This window comes from Rhamphochromis longiceps, linkage group LG23 (genome assembly GCF_057381845.1).
Source record: "Rhamphochromis longiceps isolate RC_006_pf linkage group LG23, R_longiceps_female_GT1.1, whole genome shotgun sequence".
Classification (NCBI taxonomy): domain Eukaryota; kingdom Metazoa; phylum Chordata; class Actinopteri; order Cichliformes; family Cichlidae; genus Rhamphochromis; species Rhamphochromis longiceps.
Window position 1 is genome coordinate 10,207,867 of NC_140578.1, and position 15,271 is coordinate 10,223,137.

A 15,271-nucleotide genomic window follows, 5' to 3' on the forward strand; every position below is an offset into this window, starting at 1 on the left:
GTGTGTGTGTGTGTGTGTGTGTGTGTGTGTGTGTGTGTGTGCGCGCGCGCGCGCGCGCGCGCGCGCGCGCGCTTGTGTGTGTATAGAGACCCAGGAATTAGACAAGGCCCTACCTCCAGGATCTTGTCCCCGGTCTTCAGACAGTGGGTGTTGGCGGCGGGGCTGTTGGGTAAAACCTGCTTGATGAAGATTCCCTTCAGTTCCTCTCCATTCCTCAGTCGCTTGATGACATGGCGACCTCCAACAATGCTCAGACCCAGAGACTGACCCTCCTCAGGCCACACCTCCACCCTGCACAACAGCGAGGGTGGAAGTTTGAATAATGTACCAGTCTCTCTGGGTCACCTGACCTGTACACAGTCTCCTGGGATATCATAATGTACCTGTGTGTGTGTGGGTGTGTGTGTTACCTGCGGGGCGGTCCCCAGTGGCTGAAGGCAGGTGTTTCCTGTCCTTCCCCCTCCTCTCTTTCAGGCAAGTCACTGTGAACACAGACCCACAGTCAAACACTACTTTTTGAAAGAAAGAAAACCTGAGCCTGAAAATCAGGAACAGGTGAGATGCTGGGCCACAGACACACAGACACAACTTTAACCACATAAAGCAGCGTTGATTCTAAACAGAAATGCACCCACACTTGAGGCATCTACCTGTTTACATCTGTGTTCAAACCAGCAGAACGTGAAGCAGCTGTCCTACCTGTGGCCACTGATTGGCAGAGAGGATCCCCCCTGGCTCCGCCTCTTCCTCTTCGCAGTATCAATCCTCCTGACAGACCTCCAGGGGAAGAAAAACACAGACAGGAAGTTTCTGTGATTAAACTCTGAGGCTGGTTTGTGACCACAATGATCCAGATTAATCTAACGAGGCTGAGAGTGAGCGCCGGGTGCCCGCTGACCATATGTTATTAAAAACAGCAGGAAACAGTTGACTCATGGAGAAATCAGACTGCAGTTAGAGTGTGAGAGCAGCAGAGGGTGCCACAGCACTGTGACGGGACGTAAGAGGAGCTGATGGAGGAGGAAATTAGTGTGTGTGAGGTCTAAGCTTGTGAGCTGCGAACAGTTAGCAGGTTTCAGCACTGTGGGCAACTTTAACCTGGCAGGGAAGAGGACACCAGACGTTACTTGGGGCATGATTGAAGCTTCTGTTTCCAGAAAATTCGGCCCCTCTTAGCAGATACGGCTGTTTAAACACGACATACAGCACGATAGCAGACCTCTGACTCTCTGAGCGAGTGTGTATGAGGAGGAAGAGTGACGGCGAGCGTGAAGGTGCAGCAGGAACTCACTCTGTGTCAGTGTCCGTGAGAGTCAGCTCAGAGTCTGCTTCGCTGTCTCTGGAGTCCGGAAGACCTGAAACACACACAAACATCTGTACTGCTATCACTGTGAGGACCTCATCCTCATCCTTCACCATGAACTGCAGAACCGCTGACCCTGATCTAGGTGGATTTTCTTTAAATGACATCCTGTTCCTATTCACCAGGTCATGAGATGGAAAAAAAAAAAAGAGAGATCATGGATCTCGAGTCTAAATTATCTTAAACATGATTTAGACTCGTGCGCTCTCCTCTCACCCAGAATCAGCTTTCCCACAGACACAATGCTTTCATGGTCCGATCTCTGCAGGTCTTCCTCCTCCTGCATCTCTCTGCTCCAGGCCTGAGGACAAAAATCACCAAATAACTACAAATACATACAGAAGCAGAATGTCACGACTTTTGTTCTGACCTTCATCCGGTCACGCAGAAATCAGCCTTTAGAAAACACACGAATGTTAAACTGCTGAACTTTTCCCATTAAAAACATGCTGGAAATATTAATACCCAAAAATGAACAGTATGAAAGAAAATGGAGATAAGGTGTGTCTGAGCCTAAAACCACCTGAGTGCAGGTGGAGTCAGGAGAGCGTATGGTTCTCCAGCTCTTTCCCCTGTAAAAACAGTGCTTCTCAACCCGCCGTACCGCCAACGGGCAGTTCGGACACGTCAGCTCAATCGAGTTGTGCTTTAGAACAGTTTCTGGGGGTTTTGGGGCGTCGCTGCAGAGGCAGCACCACCCCCGGTCACGGAAACATGGGGGACCGTAGGCAGGGTAATGAGTTCTCGCCAATACCTCGCCACTCGCAGCCGTTCACTTCATGTTTTGTGTGAGCGAGTCAACGTCAATGAAACTTCCCCTTGCTCGTCAACTCACCTCATCTGCCCCCCCAGCTCGGGTAAGGGAGGCCAACTTCCACTCTTCCCAAGATGGTGGGGGTTTCCTGGGGGCGGGGCTCACGCTGTCCTCCGGCTCTACCTCCTCTTCATCAACACCCATCTCCCTGAATTCCTCCTCTGGCCGGAGGTCAGAGGTCAGAGAGGAGGTGGCGTAGCGAGGGAGAGCATCCAGGATCAGCTCTGGCTCCTCCTCCTCTTCCTCCTCCAGATGAAGGCTCTGTGGAAGGATGGCGGCCTCGCTGAAACCCTAAAACACAGACGGCAGCATTCAGAGACGAAGCTCCAGAGGAGCGACCGCGTAATTAAGACAGAAATGACGACAGGAAGTCCAGCAGCTTCAAACTTCACCAGTGAGCTCAGGTTCACCATGTCTGAAGAATGTTCAGCCTCCAACGTGTCATGAGATGCATCGATAAACACACAGAGACATTTTTCACCTGGCAGCAGTGCAGAGACGTAATCAAATGCAATTGACTAAACAGTGTCATTAGCCATTTGCTCTGATTGGCTGTATTTCTGTCTGCTTGCGTTAGACGTGATTTTTATCATTCCTGTAAGCACTCAGCTTTGTTGGCCATTTGCCTTTAAAAACATAGATTTGAATCTGAAAGGACTTTCTGGTTTCTCAGCTCGTTTCTGCTCTTTAATGGTTTCTTGTTTCTCACACCTGCTCAGAGGACAGGTGTGAGAAATAATGAAACACTCACAGCCGAGATGACTCCCGTGTCTGTGGAAAACAAACAAGATGACTCAATTTGGATTTCTGGAGGTCGTGAAGGACAAAAGGAGGCAGAAATCAGAATCCATCATGGTTCCCAGTGTTTCATGTGAAAGTGTGAGAGTGTCTCTGCAGCTCGCACTAAATCTAAAACTCGCCTGACTTTGGACATTAGCCTTCATCTCCAACTCCCCAAAGAGCCTCCTCAGCAGATACTGAGGGGATATCCTGTTCTTAACATTACGATGCAGACATTAGCCCGCGCCGGGAAATATTAATGACAACACTTAGGCTAATTTCCATCGACGAAGCCTCATCGTCAAGGACTCTGCTCCTCTTCTTTTAATTTGGGCCCGGGAAGCCGGCCCATCACGGCGTATAATGGAGGTGAGGAGTAGATGGCGGCAGCGGCAGAGAGCTCATAATGCTAACAGGATGTTCTGCAGACTGATGTGTATTGGCCGTGACTGCCTGGCCTCATATTCATAAGATTTAAAGACGCTGTCATTTAATGTCTCTGCCATTAGACGATGAGGACGGAGCATCGGAGCATCGCTGCAGCGCTGCGGTTCACGTGAGGATCCTCAACGACTGTCTTCACCGCCTCGCTGCAGCGACTGCAGAGTCACATGACTACATGACAATCCTCACAGGAAAGAAAAAAAAACAAAACAAAAAACAAAACAAAACAAAAAAAAAAACAAACTGCATCACTCCCACAGGAAACTCCACCAACAGCCATGTTTCTGCTGTGTGACAGAAACAAAGGTCAGAGGTCGCACCTAGGCTTACAGTCTTTAATGATCCTCCTTCTGCAGCTGAAACAACCACAGCTGCAGTTCCCCTGACGTCCAGCAGAGGCAGTAGTGAGTCACTCCACAGACTCCCACGTTTCCCTCCTCTTCATAACTGTGCAGGGGACGTTTTAGCTTTCTTGGGGCGTGGCCTCTGTGACTGACAGGTGGATGGAGACACAGGTAGCTGTCTGCTAGCGTCACGTGAACTGGACCTCTGGACTGTCAAAATGACATAATCTGACCAATAACATGGCCGCTGTAAGGTTACTGTACTAACAGACCTTCAAACCTCACACAGCAGAGGAATTTAACCGGAAGTCCTGTAGACAAATCAAAGACTGACAGGCTTCAGTTTTAAACCCAGAGCTTCTGAAGCTACTGCTGAAACGTTCAGAAATCCATTTGGCCAAAGTGGGCAGTAATCAGATTACTGCAGTGGAGACACTAAGCAGCGTGGTTTTACAGCCTTCTCAGTAAAATAAAGTGAAGCAGCAGTAAACTGGGTCTTGAGTGTCCTCTGGGTTCCTCCGGCTCGCTTTCTGTCGTACGCAGGCTTCAGCCAGCTGAACGCGCCGTGGCAGCTCTTTATCTGCACAAACAGGAGCAGAATGAAGTGAAACGACGGCAGTAGCTCGTTCTTGCACACCTGACCTCTAAAAGTTAACGAGGCGTGGGCGTGTAACGGGGTCTCTCTCTGGTCAGTGTGACAGAGAAGGATCCGGCAGCAAAGTGTAAGTGCCGACCCGGCCGTCTTTATGGAAACCCATCAGAGACCTGTGGGCTGTGAAAAAACCTCTTCAGCCAAATGGGCTGCATATAAAAGAGGAAATAAAACAGCGGCGCAGAGGACGGCGACGGCACAGGACACGAAGAAGAGCAGAACTCAGCAGAAATGGCAGAACAAAGACGAGCTCAGCGGGCTGATGCTTCACAGACACGTGTGCAGATATCAGAGGCTTCTGCTTTTCTTCAGCAAATCACAACCACCTGCTCAGGTACGGAGCAGTGACACGACAAATGCTCCGAAAATGAATCCACATGTTGCTAAACACACAAATCAGCAACTATAATTGGACGCCTACCCGCAAAGGTCAGCAGTTCGATTCCCGGCTCCCCCATCATACTGCACGTGCGTGTGTGGATGCGTGCACGTGTGTGTGTGTATGCATGTGTGTATGCATGTGTGTGTGTGTGTGTGTGTGTGTGTGTGTGTGTGTGTGTGTGTGTGTGTGACTGAATGAGGTTTGCAGTAAAAAGCGTGATACATGTATTAGTCCGTTTGACATGCATTAAAATGTATTTGATGGTGCTTCTGTAATTATTTATTTAAAGGTTGAACTCAGTCATCAATTTCTGTGTTTACTCATGAACACAGTCCCCTCTGTTTATTTTCTTAATCCTTTTCTCAAGTTGTACATTAATTTTTGGAAGATTTTTCCCAAACTTTTTTCTGTGCTTCTACTCAGCAAAGACTGACTGAAAAAGAAATTCACACTTTTGTTTTTAATATTTCACGTGTGTGAGGGTTCATTCATTTATTCACTGGATTATTTATTACTTTATTTGATTTTGACAGCTGCGATCATAATGATGTCACACTGTGATGTCACAAACTGCAGACAAAAAAACGTAACAACGTCTCAGTTTCTGTAAAAATTTCTGTCCATAAGTATCTGTGCAAAGACAAACAGCTTGGAGGGTCCTATTCCTCTGTGGGGCAACCTGCATATGGCCAATAAAGCATTCATTCATTCATTCATTGTATTCTTCTCTGTCTGCAGTATTAGTGAGTCGTAATACTGCAGTACTACGTGTACAGATGCTGGAGGACCAGAGTGTCCTCAGAGTACCCCCCTCCACCCCTCCACTTAAGAGAGATGCTGCTGCTGGTTGAGCTGATGGAGCACTTTATACCATTCAACCATCCCGCTGAGTCAGCAGCTTCACAGAGACAGAGAGGAGGGAGAGGAGGGTGAAGGAAGGTGAAAGAGAGGAGAGGAGGAGGAGATGAAAGAGCAGCAAGAGAGAGAGAGAGAAAGAGAGAGAGAGAAAGATGTGGAGGAGATGATAGAGGAGAGGGGAGCATGGAGGTGAAGGCACAAGAGTGAAGAGCAGTGAGATGGAAGAAAGCAGGAAGAGGGAAGATGACGTCATGGCGGGTTATCAGCGCTGATGTCGAGCTCTCGGCTCGTTTCATGGACAGCTGAGCTCATGTACAAGGAGGAAGGTGCAGAAACATGACGGCCATTAAACATCCAAATGAAATCTGAGGAAAGAGAATCTCACTTTCTGTTGGCCCGACTCACTGCTCCCAGCATGCACTGGGCTGATGACACGCTCATTTTTATAAGTGTAAGGACCAAAGTCCTGTACTCTTTGCTCCCAGTTTCAGAGATGTTTTCAGCACATTTCACCACAGGAACGACCTCATAGCAGATTTTCCATCTTATTTGGATCCGATATGGAACCAGCCTCCGCACGTTCTGCTCACTGCAGAACGTCTGCACCTGTTTCTGATATTTAATAAAACTGCTTCATGGCTGAATGTTTCTGCTTTACAGACTTTATTATTTATCTGAGCAGCGCCTGTTAAATCTGCAGATTTCTGACTGTGATCAGAACATGCCAGTAAAATCTCATGATTTTTGAATGGAGTTTGGTGTAAAGTCCTGCAGCTGCTGCATCAGTGGCTGGTTTCAAGTGAGGTTCCTGCCCCCACCTTACACTTCATCTCAGAATATACTACTTTAAAGAAGTGAGTGTCCTGCGCACTCTGGTAACCAAATTTAAAAGCTCCTGATCAGAAATAATCAAAAAAAGGATCTTTTAAATTCAAACTCACTCCACTCAGTCTGAACAGAGCAGCCATTTCTCTTCATCCCCGTCACGCTCTACATATTTATTTACATTCATTCGGCCCTCGATTCATCTTTCTTTATGGTCAGATGCTCTGGCAGCGCCGTTCATCTGGTATCCAGACTAATAAAGCAAACTGAAGTGAAAGGAGAGCAGGAAGAAGAGATTAAGACAGAAAGATTTCCATTTGGAAGATGAACACAGATGGAGGGAGCAGAGCAGCGAGGGAGGAGGTGAGCGATGCGACGGGGGACAAAATCTTAATGTCCAATTAGTCTGGACAGATTAACGTTTCTAACAGAGACAGTCAGAGCCCACTTTATTAGGTACACCTGTAAAATCCATCACAGATCAAACTGTACAACCTTTATACTGAAACTATCTGCACTTTTCTTGTTCCCACGGCGTGCGTTCACGTGAAACGCGTTTCTAATTCAAAACGTACACACACACACACACACACACACACACACACACACACACACACACCTGTTTAATGCCTTCATTCAGAGCAGGAAACTCAGTGAGGTCACAAAGGCAGCAAGGGTTCAAGTAAAAAGGAAGCAAGTGAGGAGTCCAACTGTGTGCTTCACCATCATCAGAATCCAAACCATGAGAGCAAGATAAAGGACAGAACAGCCTTAGAGAGAGCTCAACAGCAAGAATATCCTCACATCACTGAGGATATGAATGCCCTCCATCGCTATTAGCATCGTGTGTGTGTGTCTGTGTGTGTACCTTCGCCACAGGTAGTGATGTGCTGCTGTCCTCTCTCCTCCTCTCTGGTGCCTCCACCTACACAAACATGCAGATCAGAGTGAAGTCAGGTCCATCCACAGAGGAAGACTACAGAAGAGTGTGGAGGCATGAAGGTTCACCACAACTGCACGGTGCTCTCCCAGCGGGAGGCAGAGGTAAGATTTCAGCAGGTAAGAGTCCACTGCAGTTCATTCATGTGATGCAGACAGAAGGGGTTCTTTTCATTTACTCTCGCAGCTCTGACATCGCTGCAGAATCACTTTCCCAGTGATGGGATTATATTTGCTGGTGGATGAACAAACACTGGAAGCGGTTGATTTATGCGTTCAGGCATAAAACACCTTCAAACCTCGGACCTACCAGTCTGAACCAAAAACCAGGAAATCTGGGTCCACCACCATCATCAAGTTTGCTGACGACACCGTCGTGGTGGGCCTGATCTCTGATAACAACGAGACGGCCTACCTGAAGGAGATTAGGAATCTGGAGAACTGGTGCCAGAGGAACAACCTCCTTCTAAACGTCAGTAAGACAAAGGAGCTGATAGTGGACTTCAGCACTAAGCAGGAGAGGAACTACCAGACCCCCGTCATCAACGAGTGCCCAGTGGAGAGAGTGGACAGCTTCAAATACCTCGGAGTTCACATCACGCAGGACCTGTCATGGTCCTGTCACATCAACACCGTGGTGAAAAAGGCCCGACAGCGTCTCTACCACCTCAGACGCTTGAGAGACTTCCAACTGCCCTCCAAGGTGCTCAGGAACTTTTACTCGTGCACCATAGAGAGCATCCTGACGGGAAACATCTTAACCTGGTTCGGGAACAGCACCATGCAGGACAGACGAGCTCTACAGAGGGTTGTGCGGTCAGCTGAGCGCACCATCCGCTCCGAGCTCCCTGACCTGCACTCAATCTACAGCAGGCGGTGCTGGACCAAGGCCAGGAAGATCGTGAAGGACCTCAGCCATCCCAACAACAGACTGTTCTCTCTGTTGAGGTCAGGAAAGCGATTCCGCTCCCTGAAGACCAACACAGAGAGACTGAGGAGGAGCTTCTTCCTGCAGGCGATACGGTCTCTCAATCACACCACCACACAGTACTGACCCACACATATGGTTCTTACACACACTGGACATTCTGGACTTTGGTTTTGCACAACACTGGTCACTATATTCTTCATTTCCGGTTAATACTTGTACAGCTGCTGTTATTGTGTATATATTTATATTTCTTCATACATTCTTATATAGTTCTATATTGTGTATTTTGTTGTACAGTTATTTTATTTTCAACTTTAATTTATATATTTATCTTTATCTTATTCTTCCCAGTTAAATTTACCCTTCATTCTAATTTGTGTTGTACAGTTATTTCATTTTTAACCTTAATTTATATTCTATTCCTTCCTAGTTAAATTTACCCTTTTTAATTTTTCATATTTATCTTATTCATAGCCTTTTCCTTTTTTGTTTTCTTTAGGTCACAAGCAGTTGTCCAAGCATTTCACTACATATCGTACTGTGTATGACTGTGTACGTGACAAATAAAATTTGAATTTGAATTTGAATTTCCATGTTAGTCACCTGCTCAGCCAGGTGAGCAGGTGACTAACCTGCCAAAGGTTAGTTCAGGGGTCAGGGTTACGTTTTGGACTTACCACCAGAGGCTTCCGGATTCCTAGGCAGACCGTACCAGGCGGAGCACACTTGAGAACCTCGACAGCCTCGGCCAGACTGAGCATGTCCAGCTGGGTGCGGTTGACTGACACAAGCTGGTCTCCAGGGAGCAAACCACCGTGGAGCTCCGCTGAACCGCCAGGTACCAGAGACCGGATCACCATCACACATCTGCCGGGGTCCAGCGGGTCCTGCGAGCCAGAGAGGAAAAACGTTAAAGCAGAACACCAAATTTTACCTCCTGTAGTCTGATGCTACAGTCAGGACTGGGCGGATGCCATTGCCCCCAACGAGGGTCGATTTGTCGTTTTAATCACATAAAATGGAAATATTAGCCCCTCCCCTGGAATAATTACACTTGAAATGACCTTGTGTTTGAGTGATCTACAACTGCTCGCCAATTTTACAAAAAAGGTTTAAAAACAACACAATTTTATCTTTTTTAACATTAACATTAAAAAGATACTTTCCTTGGTGGTCTACGCCCCATAGTTTGAGAACCACTGTGAATGAACAGGTGGGGATAACATTAATAATTAGTAATAATAATCAATGATCAGGAGGAGCTGCCTGAAACACGTGCAGGTGGACCAACAAACTTTTGTCCGGCAGAAATGCCAACTTTAAGGAACCTGGGAGATCGGAACATTGTGGTTTGGAAAGTTGAAAACATCCATCTTTCCAAACCGAAAACAGCAAAAAGACAGAAATGCTCAAATCTTCAAAGCTTCAAAAGAAAACCACAAAAGGTGGCGAGTCCACTCACCTCCTCCTCACCTCCTAAGACTACCCGACCTGTATGAGAACCTTCACGGACTCTTTTGTGTCTATGTTTGGTATACCGAGGCCATTAGAGCGGCTCCCAGTTTTAGTTTCAGCAAGTTTAAAACCAAGAGCCTCATCCACTGAGTTGGAAATCTTTAACCAACTCTCAGCCCAGCATGACCGACCCCAGATCAGCCGAGCTCATATTTCACACAGAGTCGAGGGAAGTGGGACAACGACCATTACAGATCATCCTGTCTGTTTCATCACTCTCACAGGGAAGAGCGAAGAAGACAGACCGCCATCATCATCACCACCATCACCACCACAGAGGACAGGCAGGGGGAGCCAGAGACCAGAGAAATAACAGCAAACACATTCACACAAACACACAGACGTGAGGAAGACGAGGCTAAGGACGTTCAGCGACTGATGAAGACGAGACCACAAGAGTCTGCGGACGTTAAAACCAGACTGAACTCATTCAAAGACCCTGAGGAGCAGTTCGTCTTCTCAGAACAGCTGACCTGCTTCCTGTTTCACACCAATACAGAAAGAAAAAGCAAAGATGAGGCAAAGAAAATAACCAAGAAATTAAAACTCAGGGTGGGGGGGGTCAAAAGTTTAAGAGGTAGGGTACACATAGATACGTCGGCAGTCTGTCCAAGCACGCAGACGTGACAAATATCTGCCACGACGCTGAAAATCTGTTTTTCTTTCTCTGAATCTAAATTTCATGTAAAATATCCATCCATCCCTGTTTGGGCCGAGTGTCAGCACTCTGAGAGAATTAATCTGAGCATTTGGTTTGTGATGGTCGCTGCTGAGGGCAGCAGTAAATAAGCAGCTTTTATCCTGCTCATGTTATTAGTCATGTGCTGTAAAAAAAAAAAAAAGATTTTCCTTTTCTAAAATTAACCCTCGAACCTTAAACGAAGCCGCATGCTCTACAGCTATCTAAGAAATTAAGGCTTTGCTGCATGTTTACTGACACGACTCTGAGGTTATTGTTGTCTTTAAATTCTTTCATCTTATAATCAGATAAAAACTTCTGGTGCACAGTGTGCTGTACATCTCCACAGGTCAGCCAGGAAGAAATAAGAAGCACGTTATACATTTTCTTTATTTGACCTGTAATTTGTCTCAGGACACTCATTTTCTCCTCAGCCTTGTAAACACTTCACCCACAGTGAGTGACGCGACTAATTAATACCATCGTTGCCCATCTGAAGTGTGACAGAACATGTGGTCTGCAGGCGATTACCTCCTCCTCCGCCGGCGCTGCTCTCTGCTCAGAGTTTTAACCAGAGTGACTATAAGGCTGGCCAAACCCACGCTCCCCCCAGAGCCTCCCGCGCCACTCTCAAACCCTCTCCTGGTGCGAGCGGATGTGCGCGGCGTGAATTCCCCGGCGTCGAACCCCGGGCATCGCCCGCGCTGCAGTACGAGCTGCCGTGCCAAGTTTGAGGCTGCCAGAACAAAGCCAGCTATATTTTTAGACTGAACAACATGGCTACAGGTGGTGAGGAGTCAGAACTCACGTCCTCCACTCCTACAAGATCCTCCGGAAAAAGAAAGGCCGCCGCAGTCAAGAAGTGGAGGAATCAGAAAAACGTAGGAGGGGCTGGAAAAAAGAAATTAGAAGCGTTTCTGCCAGGAGTAGTGAAATGTTTCACACACAGAACAACGAGCAGGGTTTGGGTGTTTTTGGATATGTAGGTTGCAGGGCGTCTGCACAAAGTTAGACTTTTGAAGACCTTCGCGATGCCACAGAGAATCAAACTCGGGAGGTTTATTCACCAAAATAAACACGAGCCCAAATATTTTAGGAGCTCTCACTCAACTTTACATTTGTTGATTTAAAGAACATATTTCAAGACCTTTCAGCGCCTCTCATGTTTTATCATATTTCTGACTTTTAAGAACTTAATCGATACTTGCCCGAAACATTTGGACGCTCCACGTTCTCTTACTTTAACGTGGGCTTCGTTGGAAAACTGGCAGAAACCTGAACGCAGCTTTCGGCCACTCGCCCATCAGCGCTTCACGGGCATGTACAGACTCATCTTCTATCAGGCAGAAAAATTCATTTTAATTAGAAAAGATTCATCTTTGGATTCTTCAAAACAAAACGCCCTTTTGGAAACTTGAGCGTGGCAACCTCAGAAATAAAAGAGAACACAGACGTGGAGTCATCTCACAAATCAGAAGAACCACGTCCTGCACAGACTATATGAGGTTATCACCCAAACAAAGATGGGTCTTGTCATGTTTAAGAGAACATGATGAGACCCATGTTCTGTCTTATATGTTAAGAATACTGACATTAGAAAGCTGTGTGAGCACTGCAGCTGTGAAAGTGTTTCTGTTCACTGGGCGAAAACACCGGGTCTCAGCACTTCACTGCCCTCCAGCTCGCGCTGCAGCGGTTTGTGTGTGAAGGCTAGACGTGAAGTGGGACTGGCGCGAGCCGTCACAGCGCTTGTGCTGTGCTCTGGTGGGAGGAGCCTGAGGACTTAATGACAGCAGGAAGGGTGATTTTAAAACCTGTTATTAGAGGAAATTCGAACTCTGTCAGCTTGTTTTAAAGCTCGGGCGTGCCAAGTGCTTCCATACGTGTCTGGCTACAAACAGGTGAGACTCGCTTTGAGATGATGAGATGAGTTGTTTTTCTAAAAGCTGACAATAGAGCAAAGGCAGAGTTTGTCTTCGTGTGATGAACACTGTGGCGGCTTTGATTCTTCTCGTATCCTGTGACCACCAGTGCATCTGTGATCCGGCCGTGGCGCAAGGATAAAGAATCGTACCACCCTCACGCCGATGGTTTCGGACCCGAACTGAGCTCCTTCAGTCTTTGGAGAACACGTTCGTATTTGTGCCACGAAGCTGCTCGCTCTGTTTCAGAGGAAACTATGAGCCAGAATCCAGACAGACAGCAGCTCTCCTCTTATTGCCTGCGGCCATCTTTCACTCAGCTCTGACAGGCGAGAGTCGGTAACAGGAAACAGTTTGGCAGGAACACTGGGCCGACGTGCCCTTGGGCAAGAGATACAGAGAGCGGAGAGGATAGAGAGGGTGAAGGTTTGTGAGGAAGTTGATTTGTTTTATTTTGTTAAATATGATGCAGGTCAGATTGACTCTAAGGCAGAGCTCTTACTGCCGATGATTTTAAATCATATTAAAGTCAAACAGGAGAGAAACCGAAGTAACACGATGAGTCTGAGACTTCGTCATCAGGTCCTGAAAGCCCTGGCTGGACTCCGTCCTATGGACCTACAAGCTTTGTGACCCTGAGGAGAACCAGAGGCAGCCCAGAGCACAACGAGGACACGTAACAGAGATGTGATCAGGCATGAACAAAAGGACCTCTTAGGCCATCATTTTGCTTTTAAACCATCAGACTGTTTTACAGGCACGTCATTACAGTTTGTGCTCTACAACAAATTCACTGGAGAAATCCTTGGTGATGCACAAAAACATTTTCCTCCACGACTTCAAGCACTTTCACAATTTTGGGACCACAAAGCATGCTCAGCAGCCTCCTGCTCAGCCTGTAGAGCTGCTGGAATCCAGACCAAATTCTAATCTCAGTTTTCCAACAGCGAAGCGGTTACGTTCATCGTTTTACAGCAAAGACAGTGTGGAAGTTTCACTCTGCACAAACGCTGCAGCAGGAATAACGGCAACGAAACGTTGCAAACATCTGCAGGACGAGGGCCAACAAGAGCCAGAAACACGAGCGGATCACACTGTGTAGCGCACGCACACACACACACACACACACACACACACACACACACACACACACACACACACACACACACACACCTCTCTCTCCTAGGCAGATCCTGTGTCTGCAGGCTGACATGATGTGGACCAACTGGGAGTTATGCTGGAGCTCGCTCCACCACCTCAGCTGGGTCTGACAGAGGAGGAGGAGGGGGCTGAGGTCTTAGAGGTGAAGCTGCGCCTAAAGATAAAGCACTGAAGCAGGTTTGGAGAAGATAAAGACAGCAGACACACCAGAGTTTCCCAAATTTACTCCAGAGACAGCGATGAATCTAAAACCTCTGAGATGAGATTCACTTTAAAACATTTCAGCTTCGCTCCGTTTACGCTGTCCTGTGAGGAGATGGGAAACACATGAGTACCAGTGGCACCTTCCTGTAAGACAGCTGTTTGTCTGGACTCGGAGCTGCCTGAGCTCTGGGGTTTTCCTTCCATCCTAGAATTTTTGGAGTGTCAAGGTACCCTTGTCCACCTGAGGCTCTGAGATTCCGCAGGTGTACCTCACCCGACCTGTCCGACCTCAGTCCAGCATGTGTCCAGATACTTCGGAGGTGTTATCAAAATTCCTTTAAATTGGTCACATGCCCCTTAAACAACGTTTTCAGTGAGACGTTGACATGGTTCACAGCCACAGAGCAAAATTAAAGATGGAAGCTGGTTCTGGACACCACTTTCAGAAATGCTAACGTTACCGCCGGCTTCACACAAACAGCTGCAGTCATCGACCTGCAGTCTACCAGTGCGACGTGAAACTAGAAACGAGCAGAGCAAAACGTGAGGAAATGCTAGCAGCTGGACGGTAGCAAAACCTGCCGTCCAGCTAAAGAAAGTCGGATGTGCACACAGACACCTGTTAGGTGAAACCTTTTCAGACTTTGGGAGGCCAGTCTGACGTGGTCTCCTGGGCCGTACGATCGGCCGTCAGAGCTGCCACTCTTACCTGGTAGTCAAGGATGCTGAAGCCGAGGCCTTTGTCTCGCTCTTTCTGCAGCTCCAACACCTGAATGTCCGAAGACCACAGAGCAAGCTCTCCGTCCTCATCCTCCTCATCTCCCTTCTCTTCTTCTTCCTCATCCTGGGTGTAGTGGGTCTGCTCCTCCCTCAGCACCACCTCTACAGGTGAGACCTGCTCCTGACACAGAAACATTTAAACGGCAGTTAAAGCGCGCTCAGCGAGGACATGTTTCAGGACATTCACACGTAATAAGTGATAAATGGGCTGGTCCTTAAAGACCTCCAACTCTACCCGAGCACTCAAAGTGCTTTGTGCAACACTCTCCGTTCACCAGTTCACATTCACACACATGGATGCGCCCAAGGACACGTTAGACCTGCTCTGCCTCCTGACCCATAAACCTGAGCAGGAAAGGTCAACGAGCCCGGCACTGAGGAGGTCTGTCCTAAAGTAAACTTCATATTCTCCGAGCGATCGCTCTGCGTGATCAGCAGTTTAGGAAGCTAACGCTGCTAGCTCAGGTATTAGAGGCCGGGTGCTTGATTGTTTCATTGAACACTTCCTGTCATGGAGAAGTGTTTTAAGAAATGTTCAGGAATGAACTCAGGATGGAGCTGTCTGGGTTTAATTCATACTCTACAGAGTGACAGCAGGAAGTGAACCTGTCCATATAACAAATACACTGCACCAGGGTTCGTGATCCTTCTTGCAACCCTCCTCTTCAGGAGGTAGAG

The 15,271-nt window shown here is 47.5% G+C and overlaps 1 protein-coding gene across 9 annotated transcripts in view; it reads right to left on the bottom strand.

Annotated features, from left to right (window-relative positions):
• The window catches only part of patj (PATJ crumbs cell polarity complex component), a 92,093-nt gene that overhangs the window by 52,353 nt on the left and 24,469 nt on the right, over positions 1 to 15,271 (bottom strand). For 8 of the 9 annotated variants that reach the window (XM_085398106.1, XM_085398104.1, XM_085398110.1 and 5 more), the window contains 9 exons: positions 14,523 to 14,714; positions 9,010 to 9,219; positions 7,331 to 7,387; positions 2,199 to 2,468; positions 1,580 to 1,664; positions 1,292 to 1,355; positions 700 to 777; positions 411 to 482; positions 114 to 291 (listed from right to left, as the gene is read on the bottom strand). In XM_085398106.1, the coding sequence (XP_085254232.1) occupies positions 114 to 291; positions 411 to 482; positions 700 to 777; positions 1,292 to 1,355; positions 1,580 to 1,664; positions 2,199 to 2,468; positions 7,331 to 7,387; positions 9,010 to 9,219; positions 14,523 to 14,714 (1,206 nt within the window). The remainder of the gene's footprint in view (positions 1 to 113; positions 292 to 410; positions 483 to 699; positions 778 to 1,291; positions 1,356 to 1,579; positions 1,665 to 2,198; positions 2,469 to 7,330; positions 7,388 to 9,009; positions 9,220 to 14,522; positions 14,715 to 15,271) is intronic. The other variant, XM_085398103.1, reaches the window with a different exon arrangement.